Raw genomic sequence first — 17,557 nt, forward strand, 5'->3', positions numbered from 1 at the left:
ATATTGTTATGGAGTATATCAATGTGTGAGTGTCTGCACATATACTGTTCCTAAGGCTTCATACTCCCGATCACTGTGCAAAGCTGTCAACTCCTTATGTTCTATAACAGTCCTTTATTTACATGTAAACAGAGTAAGTTCTCAATTACAACTATTTACTGCAATGTTTAAGACTCTGCACATTCTCATTCTGGACTAGTGTCCTGTCAGATTTATGTGATCAGTTATATCGTCATGATTTATATGAATCACATAATACTACAGTAACATCCTGTGAGTGACTTCTTTCCAAATCGGCACAGCTCCATTCATAATCATATTTTGTTTTCACTAGCTTTATCAGCTTTAAATCCATTTCAGCAGTTTGCTTCCAATACAGTTTCCTTCTAACTTGTGTAATAATGATTTGTCAATCATAGTATCAAAAGCCTTTTGGAATCTAGGTCCATCACATCAGAATTTCCATTTTCTACAAGATCAGCCATTTCTCAAATAAATTATTGAGGCTGAAGTTCCTTCCCACAAATTTATGTTGACTCACTTTTACGACATCTGCTCTCCAGGCATTTCATTATCCTGTCAGAATGCTTCATTGCAACACACTTTATAGATTCCATCAAGGAATTTTGCGGATAAGAAGAAAGGTTAAAATAAACTGAGGCTTATTAAAATTATGACTAACCATACTAATGAAAAACATAGAAATTATAATGAACTGCATCGGGGAAGTCAAAAAGGAGAGGAGCATATAAAGAAAAATGAGCAAGAAAATGAAAATAATAATAAAGACTTTGCTTGCATATGCTAAATAAAGAATACTGACAGCAAAGGTAGGAATGCTCAAGAATGAACAGAGAAACCTAATTATGAATCTTGAAGGTACGACACAGGAGTTAATTATATGTTTTGCTAATGATGGCAAATGTAAAAATATATATTTATTAGCAGAAGTTAAGTAACAATTAGTAGATACAAATATGGTATTCTAAAGAAAAGCAGAATAATCACAAAGGCTTCAGCTGAATTTTTCAATTGTCCTTGGACTTTGCGAATTGTGCAAGAGGAATAGAATGATGACCGGTGAAACTATAGTCTCATTAGTCGAATGCCAGTTGAAGGCAAACCCTTAAAATCCATAACTCAAGATCAACTTAATTGACATTTAGAGATGTAGATTTTAATGTTGAATGTAATAAAACTAGAATATACTGGAAATACTCGTCAGGTTCAGGAAACATAGCTGGAGGCTAAAATAGAGCTCAGGTAAAAATGCTTTAACCTGCAGGGAAATCACTGATATCAGTATCATCCATGAGGTTATAACAACAAACAATGACAGCATGTCAGAAATCCAACATAAACCTGCGAAATTTCACAATTAACCAGTGTGCATTTTTTGACACACAAGAAACCACTGTGGGACTGACAAGATGATTCTTCCACTCAATCATGTGACATAAGTATCACCAGTAAGCCAGTGTCTGTTGACCATCATTTACTTCCCTTGAGAAATAAGATATCTCCTTGTATGCTGCAGACCAAATGGTGTAGGCACATCTAAAGTACTGTTAGGGAGGTTCTTCCAAAATTTTGACTGAATAGCAGTGAAGGATTGGCGTTATAGGATGAAAAGCTATGGCTGCTTTAAGTCCAGACAATAGTGGTCCAAGTGAGTTATGTTGATTAGGCAGCTAATGAATTGTTGCTTGGACTCCTTGGAACAAGCATCTGTCTCCAAAAGCTGCCAGCCATTCAGGAGTGGTTGCCACTGCTGGGACTGCATTCAGATTAGGGAAGCAACATTGGCTCCATGGTTGCAGTAAGGTGAGTAGAGCTGGCAATCACCTATACCAGATAGACTGGCCTTAGAGTGCAGGTTTGAAGATTAATTGGTAAGGGCAGGAGGGAGTGTTGCCACAGCAGTGGCTGTTATCAGAGATGGCCCATCTGTGTGTCACAGAGTACCTGATCGATAGCCCATTAAAGACGAAGCCAGGGTTCACCTAATGATATGTCATGAGGACTCACCTGCTGCTGGTAGCATGTCAGCAACAATGGAAGGAAGCCCTTCATTGGCCACTGAGTGTTTAATTTGCCTCTGGGTGAGAGGGCCCTTTGCTAATTTCCCCACTGATGGTAAAATGCCATTACAGTAGGAAGGCAATTGGCAGGTCTCCCTCATGACTTTCCAACATATATATGTAATGAGAGAGCAGCTCTGTGGTCCTCTGGGACTATGGCGACTTTACGTTATGACCACTTCTTATACATCAGGATTTGACGACCTGTATTCCTTTAACTTATTCAAGTGACAGTGACTCTTATAACAGCAATTCTGTTTATTTTGTTATTCACTTTATTTCCATCCCAAAAATCCAGGTTATTGCCCATGTTCTTCATAACCAAAGATTAGGAGAATTTGTTTATATATGACAACAAAATCATCTTTGGAATCTTTTGTTCATCTCATTGACTCAACTTGCATTTTCACATGCTGTGATTGACTTAATAGAAAGACTTCATAATTATCTTATTCCATGGCTCAGCTGGCAGCTGTCTCGCTTGGCTGTAGGTTCAAGTCCTACCCCATAAACTTCTTTATAAAAATCTTTCTATTAAAATGTTAAACCAAGGCCCTGTCAGTTTTCTCAGGTGATGATCAAAAATTCCCAAAAATTCAATTTGAAAAAGAGAACGTCAGTTCTCCTTGGTGACCAGGCAAATACTTGTCTATTAATCAATATCACTAAAACTGATTATCTGGCAGTAGTCACATTGCTATTTGTGGAGGTTGCTTTGTGCAACTTATTTGCCTAATTTGATAAATTTATGCAGTGAAACCAAGACCAGCAGGTGCTGAAAGTCTGAAACAAAAGTAAAAGTTGCTGGAGAACCACAGCAAGTCAGGCGGCATCTGTGGAGGGAAAGCAGAGTTAATGTTTTGGGTCCAGGTCAGGTCAAGTTTGAGTTCTGATGAAGGATCACTGGACACAAAATGTTAATTCTGCTCTCTCCCGAGATGCTGCCAGAGCAGCTAAGTTTCTCCAGCAGTTTATGTTTTTGTTCATAGATTTACAAATGGGGCAACACTTTAGATTTACTTTGAGACAACATGAGGTCATGAAAGGCATAATTTACAAGGAAATCTTTCTTTCTATTCAAATATTTTTGTACTTTGTTTTCTACTTGAGCTATTATGACCAGTCTTAACCTCCCTACCTTGTTTTACCTTTTATCTTGGTTGAATTGCTTTTCTTAACTTTATACTTTAGAAATAATCTCTATAATAATATTCTTATTACTCTTGCTGTTCGTTATCCTGTCCAAATTAGCAATTTCCCTCTGTTACCCTTCTTTGATTGTGTGTAGTATAGAAATAGAACGGCATAATGAGCTTTCCTTCTGATTAGAGGTAAATTACAATTAATACATTTCTACTCCCAGCAGATTTATCCCTTACATTAGTCTGGAATATTAACCAAATGATAGGAAAGCTGATAATTTGCTCATTAGAAACAGTTAACCTTTTACCACTTCAGGGTTTATGTAACAGTTGTAACATTTTCAATTTGCCTTTGATAAATTCACTTTCAAGTATAATAAACTATACTTACAACTGTTTGATAGTGACATAAAACAATTACTATTAATCTCTTGAAAGGAGTAGCACTTAATACGAATTTTATCATAAATAATATTCTTCTGTTCAATCAGAGTATCGATCAGTAGCCTATGAACTTTTCAGATTTGCAACATTCTTTAATTTTATGTAAATTTCTGTCATCAAAACCTCATTCTATGTTTTAATGAGCAGAAATAATAGACTTTTTTTCTTTTGGGAAACATAACAAATCACTCTTTAGCTTGCTCGATATTTATTCACAGGTTTGAACAATCTGCCAGATAATGTGCTAAATATTTCAATGTACAGTGAATTATTGGAATCTGAAACCGGTTACATTTTACAAATACTGATTCTTCACTGTTAAATTAGTCATTTGTAAAGTAATGGGATTTGAGTTGAAGGACTTGTGATCCTACTCCATTATGAATCGTCAATAGTAAAATTTCATTATATCACTGAACGCATTTCTCCAGCTACAAGCTTTTAGGGAAATTACATCCTTGCTTAAAATGTGCAAAATAGTAAGAAATGTCATGTAGCTTGCTATTGTCAGGAACTAAACAGATTTAATTGCCTGCTCAGTAGTATCACTTTTTCCGTTTCCTTAACACTGCATTTAAATTTGTCAGTTGAAAATTCAGACTCTGTAATGATTTTATTCAGTAGTTTTGAACTGTGTGGTTTACAGTTGGGGCTGAATTTAATGCCCATGGAAATGGCCTCGTCCACCGTCCAAAAATCCAGAGGATTTCCACACAGCAATTTCCAGCAACCCCATGAAATTATATGACAGTCAGGAGTCTAATATCGCTTAGAGGGTGCCCAGGCCTTTGGAAGCAAAAGTCCTGTCTCCAAAAGCTGCTGGCCAATCAGAGGGCCATGAGCTCTTTAGTTCCAGCAGCATCACTGGCAAAAGTGGCCATTGCTGAGACTGCAGCAGTCCCCAGACCAGAAGAATTATTGAAAATAAAGAGAGATGACTGGAGTGGGGAAGTTTTCTGTAAAACAATCCTTGACACAAATATGCATTCCTACGAACAGGTCCCTAGATCAAGAGGACCTCTCAACCTCAAGCTTATTGGCTCAGCCACTGCTAAGTGCCCTTCCCTAAATTTATAGGCAACTTAAGGGCCTCAATTCATCAAGGGGTGGTTTTGTGTATTTTTATATCTACAAGCTATGCAGAGATGACACACCAGCGTGTACATGCATAATATACTTTATTCACAATGCTTTAAAATGCCTGCTCCATGCTTGCAGGTCTTTGCTTCCTGGAACATCTGCTGTTTGTTTTTTCCAAGTGCATACACTCATTTAACCAAACACAGTAAGCATCAATAGTTTTACATATGTAATCCAACTTACATATTCAAACAGAAAGCAACTGAAAAGTTGATTGCTGCATGTGTCCTTGACTTAAGGGGGATTTAAATTATGCCCCTTGTTCTTTAACTGTGATGTGAGTATCCATATTTAATGTGAATCACCTTCAGTGATAATGGTCCTGAGTCCATGATAATTTTATTAAATAGTTTGTATTGATATTAAGAAAGTTTGTCTTTCTGAGAATAAACTATGTGAGTTGTAATTCTGGTGTGAAGTTGTTAAAATTTTGGCAATGAAATCTCTCTGAGTGCTTCAACTTTGTAGGATAACAGTAAACAACACAAGACAAACCCTTTAAAAACTCTGGCTGTTCAAGCAACGACCTCAATATTTTATATGTTTAAATGTCATTTTTTGAATGTTAGTAAAGATTAAAATGTTCCATTTTGTCCACTGAGCAGTGGAATTCTGTGCATGCAGATGCAGATAAGCACACATGAATCAAATAGCAAAGTAGATTTGGCAGGAACCTCTAGTTTGTCAGCTCCATGAACTCCCGAAAGAATTGTTTAACTGCACATAATCCCTAAAAGGGCAAGCTAATCTTATACCAGTCTATACTAAGATCTAATTGTTACATCAATTTGCAAAAGCAGGCACAGCTCAATTACCAAAAGTGGAAGGATTTGATTATCATAGCACCAGAGACGGAATGTTCTGATGTTAACCACTTTGGAGATAATGGCATCCTCAGAGGATATTTACCCACATGGTTGAAGGGATGTGATTTTGTTGGCTTTCATAACTTGCAATTGGAAGGCAGCTTTATAGACCCAGTGGAAATAGATAGTGAGTACTTTAGTTGATGGGTTTCGAAAGGGAATTGAATCACAGTTTCTACCCAATCAAGACTCCATGATTGTGTATTAACAGGTGACTATTGAAATACAAGAATTATAAACAGCTCCTCAAAAGCCTATTTCAAACACACCTCTCAAGTTCTGGAAGACAAAATAGTTTGAAGTATACACTGCTAACATATTTATGCATCAAATTTGGAAATTCAGGTATATTATGTGAATTACTTCTGCTGAATGTACTTTCACATTAGTCATGTTTCCCACATCCAGAGCCTTAGTGCGTTAAATATGTAGTGTTGTGCTGAGCTGTACCAATGAATGAGCTTTAAATTTGATCCCCAAGAAAGGACCTACATTTGCAGAGCACCTCTCAACATCTCAGTATATTGCAAACCCTTTCAGAGATGTGAATTACTTGCGAAGTGTAGTCACTAATTCTCTGCAGATAAAATGACACAAAATTTATACACACCAGTATATGACCAGTCAACCTTTCTGGGTGGTTTTAATTGGAGATGACTGTTTGCAAGGTGAAGTGGAGAACTCCTTTGCTGTCCTTTCAAAGATTACGTGGTTTATTTTATGTCTATTTTCATGGGAAGTCAAGACCTTGGTCTTGTTCAACAGCCGGTATCTCTGACAACAGTTGAAATATCTAATACTGCGGGACATGCATTTAAGGTGAGAGGGGGAAAGTTTAAAGGAGATGTGAGGGCATGTTTTTTACACAGAGAGTGGTAGGAGCCTGGAACACGCTGCCAGGGGTAGTGTGGAGGCAGATACGATAGGGGCGTTTAAGGGGCTTTTAGATACGCACATGAATATACGAGGAATGGAGGGATACGGACCAAGGACAGGCAGAAGGGATTAGTTTAATTTGGCACAACATCATGGGCCAAAGGGCCCATTCCTGTGCTGTAGGGTTCAATGTTCTATGTTCTAAGATATTACATGAAAGTGCCAGTTTTAGTTCACTCGGAGATAGCAAGAACTGCAGATGCTGGAGTCAGAGTCAATACAGTTTGGAGCTGGAGGAACACAGCAGGTCAAGCAGCATCAGAGAAGCAAGAAAGTTGACGTTTCAGGTCGAGACCCTTCATCAGGACTTTCCTGCTCTTCTGATGCTGCCTGACCTGTTGTGTTCCTCCAGCTCCACATTGAATTGACTCCAGCTTTAGTTCATGTGTTTAAGTACCTAGAATGGAAAATCATTGCCCTTCTAATCTAGAGGTATTTAAAAGGGAATTAAGTGGTTATTGAAAAGGAACAATGTGCACAGTTGCGGCAAAAGACATTGAGAGGGATGTTAATTTGGAAAGTGATGTGGGCATAATGGGCTAAATGACCTTCTTCTGAGCTGTAACAATTCTGTGATATTGTGATTCTGCGAAGCAAGTGGCTTACAACTGAACTAACATTGTGGTAGGTAGCTATTAGATTAGCCAGTGCAGCAGCAGGAGTACAATAACTGGCCACATCATCCCTGTGATATATTTCATGGGCTCCCATTCTGATTGATGCTGGAAGTATATATGACACCCACAAGCCCCATATTCCCGATCCATTTGTGCACACAATTCTCAGATGTACAAACATTCCCCATACCTTCCTGATATTCACTATCAAAGATCCACTGAGAATCTGGCAAATGAAAAGAGATGATAGCAGATTGTTACAACCTGTAGTCCCAGCCTGGCTGAAGGCTGTTTCAAGATGAAAATGAATGAAAATATAATTTTTCAATGAAGTTTCATTTTCCTTCGGAACCTTGTAGACACTTAGCATTAGAGATGCTTCTGTATGGAAATAACAGCCTACTATGGCCTGCCTAAAGCTGAGCAATGATTTCTGAGGAATTTTCGATGAGTAGTATTGTACTGAGAAATGGTATGATTTTCCTTTATAGCCAGTATAACCAATGAAGGCAAAGCCATTTCAAAAGCAGTGCAGCTTTGTATTAATTCTGTAGTCTTCTACATTGTTGATTGTAAATCATTCCCAGTGCCAACCCATCAGAGCACAGGAAAAATGGCACAAATATAAATTTTATTAACTGCACAGAGCAACATTCACAGAATCTTTAATTGAAAATCTAAGTCCGTTGACAACTCTATTAAATTGAAGCTGAACTTAGGTTAACCAGTTTGCAATCATATTATTTTCCAGGCTTCATCATTATTTGAAATGAAAGAATTAGAATAGTGAGGTTTTCTGTGCTAGTGACCTTCCTTATTCACTCTTCCTTTGAATCCTGCATCTCCTAGGTTCATTGGAATCTTCCCTACTTTCAGAAGCAAAGGGACTTTAGTCAGTCACAACTCTTATGGGAAGACCCAATACGAGTAGGTTTTGTGTGTGTGCAGAATATAAGTTCAGAATCAGAACAACTTTTAGGACAGTCTGTAACTTCTCAGTTTTCATGAGTTTAACTATTAGTTACTTGGCTAAAGTACCTTAAAGTTAATACTCAGCAGAGTTTTCATTTCCTTGCTTCACTTCAGAGATGTTTGTGTGCGTGTGTTGATTTTTAAAGGAGTCGATATATATATAATCCAATGATAATGATCATGCATTGTTAATTAAGTCTATTTAAGGTAATAAACCAGTTATTTGCCCTTTACTAAAGAAACCTGGCAGGCCTGTTCAGGATACTGAAATTGACACAGTCTGAGACCCTTATATTCAGCCTTAACATTAACCTGGTTATGTTTAAAATTTGTTCGGGGAGTGGGACTTGGAGGAATTGATGGCTGAGGTGGTGGAACGGGAGAGCCATTCTTTCTCTTGGTGACTGCCAAAGGCAGCCTGGACCCAGTATCAGCCTGGTTCAGTGCTGTATCCTGGGTGAAGTGGGAACCCTAGCAGGGCAAGGGTATGTACAACCACCTTCTTTCTGCTACCTCACTCTCACAGGGCTACCACTCACTCTAACTCTGTCACTGCGCACACCTCTCGGCAAGGCTCATAGATGAAAACTCTAAGCATTACTTGCATCGTCTCCACTCAATGTCTCTCACACACCTCATACTTGCAAATTACTAACCATTCCTGCCCTCTGTACTACCTACTCACTCACTGGGGACATCTCCCCACCTCTCCTGCAGGTAACTCACTACTGACACTCTTTCCTATTATACTAAATTCCACTCTTTTGCCTCATACCTGGGTCAAAAAGACTAGGACTGGTAAATAGCGAGGATGGTGCTGGTGGACATGAGTCTCCTCATTCCCTATGGGGCAAAAATACTGGATTTGACTAGTGAGATGACAACAGCGAGGAACCCTCAGATCCATGCCAAATAGAGATACAATAGTACACATGCCTCCACAAAGCCCATCATGGAGCAAATGATAGGAGTGCTCAAAATGAGATTCATGATGCCTGGACCAATCAGACAGTGAACTGTAAAAACCTTACTGTGATTTTTTTTAAAAATCTACTCACTGAGAACTCGCTGCTTCAACTTTTGACCATAGATCATTGAATTATTTAAGATTCATTTGTTTCTATTTAAGTTATGAGTTTCCTCCGGGTGCTCCAGTTTCCTCCCACCTTGCTTTTGTCCTAAGAGTGTAGAATTGCACAACACTGTGTATTCTCATGACCTTCGGCTCCTGGAGGGAAGCATGATTACGGGTCCTGTGCCAAGCAAAACCACGTACACACTACCTTGAAAGCCACATGCTATCTCACATCATTACTCAATCAGATTGTCTCTGTGTTGCCTAAAATGTCACTACCACAGGGCCACTCTCCTCACTTTTACCTCATCCAACAATGTACTGTTCCTGAAATGAGACTCTTGAGCTTTGACTGCAACCAACAGAGGGGGCAGTTGCACCTTCCTGTGCCAGAACTACTGGTCTCAGTGTAGTTAACTGGCAGAGAAAAGGTAGAATATCCTGTGATAAATCCCCTGGTGTATTTGAATGACACATCCCATCCACGTGAGTGTCTGAAGGTACTTCCCTGATTCCTGGGGAAGAAACCACACCGGGAGTGAGGTCAAGGTGCCCCATTACCCTCTAGCCTTGCTGTTGATGCTCTGAATCCATGGCGACGTTGATGAAGTGCTGGTCTGAGAGCATATCCGACAGCCACTTTGTGTTCTCTCCAGGACTGTGGCGACCCTTTCCATGGATACAGCTCAGCCAGGCCACGACAGTGAACAGAACTTGTTTGTAGTCACCCAGCCTGTTCTCTAATCCACGAATACCTCTGCTGTTCTGCCTAATATTCCCCTGCCTCCCTGCATCTCCAGTTTGTTTCTTCCACTTGAGAACAGAGGCTCATCACCTATGTGGGGCTGAACATGGGCCTGGTTTTTTGCAATCCTCCAAGTGTCAGAGGCATCAGCATTGCTTCCTCCATCATCTCCAGACCCAGGTTAGTGTTATGCTCACCAGAGTGTGGGCCTGAAATTACTCTAAATTATATACCACCACCCCTTGACATCTCAGTAATCCTTTATTCCCTTACTGATTAGAAGTCTATCTTTGTCAGCCTTGAAAATACTTAATGATAGGCTGTGACTTTTTCACTGGAGAGGAGGAAATTGACACATGACCTTATAGAGGTTTATAAAATCATATATAGGGCATATATAGGGTTAGTGGTAGGTGTCCTTTCCCTAGGATGGGGAATTTCAAGACTAGGGGGCATATTCTTAAGGTGAGAGGAGAGAGATTTAAAAAAGACATGTAGGGCAATTTTCACACAAAGGGTGGTTCGCGTGTGGAATGAACTTCCTGAGGAAGTGGTGGATGTGGGCACAGTTACAACATACTTTAACAAGTACTTGAATAGTAAAGGTTTGGAGGGATATAGGCCAGGAGCAGGCAGGTGGGGCTAGTTTAGTTTGGCATTGTGTTCTGCATTGGCTTGTCAGCATGGATGAGTTGGACCAAAGGGTCTGTTTCTGTGCTATATGACTCTATGACTCAGCCTCCACAGTCCTCTGGTGGAAAGAATTCCAAAGATTGACTAACCACTCAGAGAAAGAAATCCTTTTTATCTCCGTCTTAAATGGGCAACCATTTAATCACTAATATGCTTAAAATTTTCTACATGTTAGCCCAAATAACATACAGGGAATTTGTGTTGAGTCAGATGTATGGAAGTGTTATAAATGCTATCCACGTACGTTAATACAACACCTCAGATGTACATATAAAGCCTGGGTTCTATACCTACTTAGATTACAATTACATCATATATTTAGTTGACTGGCTGACTAACAGACTGACTACCATCAGAATATATAGATCATAAGATGGAGACCTTTCATCGTGGAGCGCCACACATCAGGATGTAATCTAACTGTGTTAAAGGTTCAGTGTTTGTTAAAAGTCAGTGAAAAATGAAGAACGTAAAATAACACTTACATTTATATGGTTGTTTTAAAGTGCAAGTTCTAGTCAATAGACCAAATTAAGACGTCACAATCAATGTGTAATCTGATATTTTCAAGTGTTGGTCTACGTGGCCATGTAAGTCAGATATGTAAGACGAAGACAGATTCTATTGGTTTGGCATGACTCCTGAATTTGAGGAAGGCACATTTAAACAGAAAATAAACATATGTCAATATAGATTTGAAAAACAGGTGGTGCATTATCATAGATTGGATAGCAAACCAAACCTGGATCCTCCTTTTCCATGTATTTCTGAGTTGGCATATGGATAATTGGCAAATTACGACAGAAACTTGTATCATCTTTCCAAAAGCTAGTAATGTAATTATCATCCTTCCCCTTTGGGAGGAAAAATATAATTGAGGTCCTGTCAGCAGACTTCCTATATATTCATGCCAAATGAAGGAAGTGAATAATTTTGGATTTTCACAACATTTTATGGTGACACTCTTGAAGAGAAAGACTTTCGTTTGTATTAATATCAGTATTATAAAATTTATGATGGGATTTGGAATTACAAGCAGTTAAGATTCTTGTATTATATTGCAGAAATTTAAGAATGCAAAAGAACTTTTAAGAATAGGGAACACCGAATTGGCCTAAAATGCAAATATAGTTTAATTATTCTAAACACTGTCCATGTTGCATCTTACCATTATCGCCAATTTCGTTTTCCCTCAACAAATAAGTATAATTTTTCTATTTTAATAGAATGAGAACTGAATTATGATCATTGTATTTCCAGCACCTACTGAGGTAACGTTTTCATTTGATGTGGGTAATGGCCCAGAGGAGCTAACAGTGAGATCTCCAAATCCTTTGAATGATGACCAATGGCATCGGGTAATTGCTGAACGCAATGTGAAGGAAGCAAGCCTTCAAGTGGATCTACTGCGCAGGGATTTCAGGAAGGCACCAAGTCAGGGTCATACTAGACTGGAACTCTACAGCCAGCTCTATGTGGGTAAGTTGTTAAAGCTAATTTGCCATTCTATATCCTTACAGACCTATCTAATTCACATCAATTTCATTATTAGCAAGCACAACATGCATTTTAGAAAGTCATGTTGACTTTTAATTCATTAACTAATTTTTCCAATTAAGGAATAATTCCATCCCATATACCATAACCGTTAGTAGCCAAAGTCTGAGATTTATGATCTTAATCTTAATAGTTTTCTCCTCTTGTTTGCATATTCATTCAAAACTTTAGCTGGAAACTAGAATCTAAGGATGTTGAATGAAATTTAGAAATGACTATCATTGTCTTTGATTTGAACTCCCATTAATACTGGATGCTCCACCAACTTAATGGTTTAATGGTTACAGTAGAAAAGAAAATTGAAGTGGTAGGTTCTTTCTCACTATTGCTCCTTTAATGGTTGGTTAACAATAGCAACTCATCAGCAGCAACTATTGCCACCAATGAACCAAGGTTAAGGCTGAAAAACTGATGGAACTCCTGACTAAATATTGATTGAGGAAAGTAATTATCATGAATTCATTCAGATTTGATGGACACGTACACCCTCAAAACCCTAAAAACAACTGAACTTTTAAGATTTATGTCTATTGCAGTGGAATTTTAAAACACAATAATTTATTCAAAAAAAAGAGCAGTATCAGAATTCTTCCTAAACCCTCAATTGATTAAAACTGAGCAGCAAAAAGAACCTGTATTTGTGTTCAGAAATTTCAGTTGGCAACATGATTTAACAACTGAAATCACAAGTTGCCTTCAAACAGGAATTAGGTCAGAAGAAACATATGATGTGAGATTAGTCTATTTAAAAGTATCTACATTACTTCAAATTAAAGATCAAGTTTGCTTAGTTAGAGAGTCAAATAAAAATGCACAGAAACAGTCAACTACATTTTACCATTCATCACTAAGCTGGTAATTCAATTTTGTCAACTTGTCAGTTAAAAGTGACAGAGAGTTTGATCTTCATGGTATTTCCTGCTACTGACCAAAAAGGCTTCGAGAATGATTGTGAACACATACTTGGCTAGCAGTGCAGCCACTAGCACATGTGCAACTTTTCCTGGCAGTCAGCAGCAGGAGCATTTGTGAAATATTGAAATTCAGTTTATTGGTATTATAGTGTCTCAAAGTAAAGCCCAGGACAATAGATGCATCAAAAAGGGAAAATGCTAAAAATAAAGTCATGATAGTGACAGCAACAATAACAATGATTATATCAGTTACTGCATATCAGAATAGAAGAAATTATATCTACTGAAGAACTGTGTGCAAGCTAAATTGTCCAAACATTTCATACTCAGACCAGCAGGAGATTAGGTGTTGTTGAAAATAGTGGGGAAAGTTCAAAAAATGTCAGCAATGAGTTGTGGAGCTACCATGTGTTGGAAAGGCTTTGTGGAGTTAGTTTCTGTGCATCAGGGCAGCTCAGTTGGCAGTAAATGGGATTCTTAATCCAGAATCATGGTCATGAGCCTCATATTGGGAGATAAATTTTGTTTCATATTTTATTTAAGAGGGTAATAAGCTGTATTCAATTAATTGAGTAAGAAACTATTGGACCAGATAGTTTGTCTTCAGTTCTTTGATAAATAAGGTTTGTTCCATTATGAAACGTTATGACTGATATATTCATTGGGAGGCATCTGGATTTATCACTGAAGGAACCAGTTATTATTCTGGCAATGTCACTGCTTTCTCATTGGCATTTCCCCTCTTACTGTCACATGGTTTTGCCGTCCTGATCTTAATTTTGAGGCATACTTTTTGGGTAGAGCATGCAGTGGATGCAACACTGTAACTTCTGCATCAGTGTAACTGCATTTTGATCTTTTCATCTTCCACATATAGTATTTTCCCAGATGACACTCCTGGCATCCCTGTGGTATTTGCCACCCCTAATAGTATGTAGCACTGGGTAAGGTTTATTTAGGTTAGTCACTATTACTAACCTTTTTGTGTCTTGGGCTTATCTATTAGTTATTGGTGGAAGATACACCACCATTGAGGATCTACAGAAGAGGCACTGTTCTCAGATAACAAGAAGGTTAATTGCAAAACAACTGTATTTGGTCTGACATAATTACTGGTAGCATAGGGAGCTGGTACAGGAGAATTCCTAGTCTCCAGCCACAGATGGTGTGTGACATCAGTATAATGAGTAGAGACAATATAACATTAACCTCATAAGGACATTACTTGATAAAACACCAACATTAGGTACTCACACTTCCTGGAACTTTCATTGATCTCAGGGGAGTGAATATAAAACAGGACAGGTAATTCCCTCTTAGCTGAGTGAATGCATGCGCACGCAGATGCTCCTACATTCCGCACATGATGATTGATATCGGAATGCTGGTTGCTGCTTTGACTTCCCATTTTAAGTGGGTCAGAACCCTCAGAATTCTCTGAACTTAAGGGGCTTTTTTGAAAGCTCCAGAAGCAGGGGAATTGCCAATTAAAATTTCAATTTTCTGAGTCTGTTCCCATGGAGTCAGCTGCATCTGGAATTCTATGCTGCAGAAACGACTATCTTGCCAACAAAATTTCTGGGTTATTTGCTTTAAAAGGACGAATTCTCCTGATCATCCCAACAAGGCAGTATCCGAGATGTTTATATCATAAGGTGTTTATGAGTACAACGTGGCAAATAGCAACAATCTGAGGCAGGAATTTGTTACATCACCCTGGGCTGGGAGGGGGGGCAACCTAGTGATTCAAAAATCCAAGTTGCAACTAAATGTGGGTCAAACAGATCATAGACCAGTACAGTGGTAGAAGCAAAAATGCTCATAACATTTAATAAGTATTTAGAAGTCCACTTGTGATGCCAAGACATACAAAGCTATGGATCAAGTGCTGGAAAATAGCATTAGAATAGTAAGGTGCTTGTTTTGACCAGTGCAGACTCAGTCGACAGCAGGGCCTTTCTCTGTGCTGCAGACCTCTACGACTCTGTGTATTGCTGCAGATCTCACATCACATCTAGAAGCTCAGTGATGTATTGGAGACGAAACCCAGAATTTGAAAGCTTCTGACAGTGATCAGCTAAAGCTCGCATTTAAGTGTAATTAACACATCCAAAAGAAGAAGGATGGACTTCCTTGAATTGTGCTTTTTCACGTTGTTAGCAGAGTTTACAGTGTTTTGTTCCGAAGTGTAGCTACTAACTTTTAATATAGCAAGGTCCCAGATTTGACCCATACCCAAAAAAATTAGTTTGGTGGCCTTGGTTTAGGATAATTGTTGGTCCTGAAATAAGGTGAGCTCCATTAACCTTTTGGAGCATCACTTTTGTATCTTGCAATGCCACCTGACAGGCAGGTGAACCTTAATTTAACCTCAGGCAAGAGACTCCATTTCCATCCCTCTGTCAGTATTGGACTGAAGTACCAGCACAGACTAGATTCTTAAAGCCTAGAGTAAGACAAACAACAGATTTTGAGCTCACATTACTTCCTAAACATTTATGAGGAAGCATTGACACTGGCTATCAATAACAGAACATGTTTCAGAATATAGAGACAACAAAGTGTGGAGCTAGAGGAACACAGCAGGTCAGGCAGCATCAGAGGAGCAGGAAAGTTCTGAAGAAGGTTCCTGACCCGAAATGTCAGCTTTCCTCTTCCTCTGCTGCCTGGCCTGCTGTGTTCCTCCAGCTCCACACTTTGTTATCTCTGACTCCAGCATCTGCAGTTCTTGCTATCTCAGGTTTCAGAATATCTTGTCTCTGCAGCATTTGAAAGAAATGAATGTTAAATTGAGGGAATTTACTCTATTAAAGCAATGATGCTGCATCATTTGCTTTCATGGACATATCAATCCTTACATAAATTTAATGTGGAACTACAGAACCGACTGAACCTAAAGATTGCAATATTTTCTGCCTTGGCCAAGGCATCATTTGCTTTCTCTGAATTTGACAACAGTTTTATCCTGCTTAGAGCCACCCTCCATCCCATAGGTTTAATTTTCTGATGGTGTGTTCTCAACAGTAGATTTGATACAAATTTCCAACAATTTTCTAGGCATTGAATTCTCAGCAACAGTTCTCCCCACTAGAAGTATGAAAGCAGAGGTTATCCCTTTTATTCCTTCTAAAGGACACGAATACCTTCTCAAGCCAGCTGCTATTGAAATGATTCGTTCCATTTCTGTCCTCATAAGTCACAGCAGCTGAATTACCTAAACATACAACTGTCCTTTTAAGAATACTGTTACTTCAATCACCAACACACCACAGCTTTGTCTCCCAAGCTGACATCACCTCTCATGAATATGAATATATATATATGTTACACAGTTGCCTCCAGGCTGATGTATAATGCGTAATATGAATGTGTAGTTGTTTGTGTACAAATGGTTTTCACTTAACAATTAGGAATTGAAAATCCACTCTTTATCATTTCAAGTTTTCCTTATTTATGAAGTTCACTAGTGGTATATTGTAAGCATCTGATGGTCATGATTTGCCCCACTGAAATTCTTACCAATTATGATGTTTAGTGTGGTTTCAACTTTGTAAGTGAAATGTAGGTAGTCCAATAAAGGTAACAGCCCTTTATTTCCCCCAATCTTTGCTGATTACAAGCTGATGAAGATACTGAAGAAAACAACCTATTGTCATTGATAAATATAAACTTTAAAAGGCTGTAAATTAACCAATTATTTTCATAAAGGATGGGGCCTGATAAGATTATATTGACCCAGCCGCCAGTGTTCATACATATGTGAACAGGAAGCATAAATGTTTTAACTCATTCATAACACCTGTTGACTTCTGCTAATGAATAAATTCCCACTGACTGAAGATTTGAAAAGTGAAGAACAATTTGAAAAGTAAATCTTTCATTAACTATCAGTATTTTACATTTCAGGACAATTTAATTTTGCAGCAAAACAATCAAACTTTTATTTGAGCTCAATATACAAATAGTGTGCTGTTGTGCTGCTTGCTGTGTGCAGTTTAACCCCCTACATCTGGCAGAAGCCAGGTCATCGGGTGGGGTTGTGTTTTGGGTGTAATAGACAGTTAAAATTAAATTAAGACATATCTACTCCATTGATGCACCAATCTGCTGCTTGCAGTTTAAACTTGCAGGTATCAAGGATACAAACCTCCTGGCAGCAAGATTTTTTTTAAGTTCGCAGATCAATTTCCAATGATATAATCAAGATATGATCTGCCATTTAAGCAGGAAGGCTGAGTGAATGAATAGTGTTGGTTTCCCAAACAGGTGAATCTAAAGCAAGAAGACTCAGAATTGGGTTAGGAGACATCATAGTGCCCTTGCTCCTTGTTTCCCTCAATCACCTCTCACACTCTCTCTCCCACTTTCCTGACTG

At 38.5% G+C, this 17,557-nt stretch overlaps 1 protein-coding gene across 1 annotated transcript in view; it reads left to right on the top strand.

The window, feature by feature from the left end:
* The window catches only part of LOC109913433 (contactin-associated protein-like 2), a 1,704,267-nt gene that overhangs the window by 1,515,675 nt on the left and 171,035 nt on the right, over positions 1 to 17,557 (top strand). The window contains exon 17 of the mRNA XM_048610560.1: positions 11,972 to 12,190. Coding sequence (XP_048466517.1) covers positions 11,972 to 12,190 — 219 coding nt within the window. The remainder of the gene's footprint in view (positions 1 to 11,971; positions 12,191 to 17,557) is intronic.

This window comes from Rhincodon typus, chromosome 2 (genome assembly GCF_021869965.1).
Source record: "Rhincodon typus isolate 14 chromosome 2, sRhiTyp1.1, whole genome shotgun sequence".
Classification (NCBI taxonomy): domain Eukaryota; kingdom Metazoa; phylum Chordata; class Chondrichthyes; order Orectolobiformes; family Rhincodontidae; genus Rhincodon; species Rhincodon typus.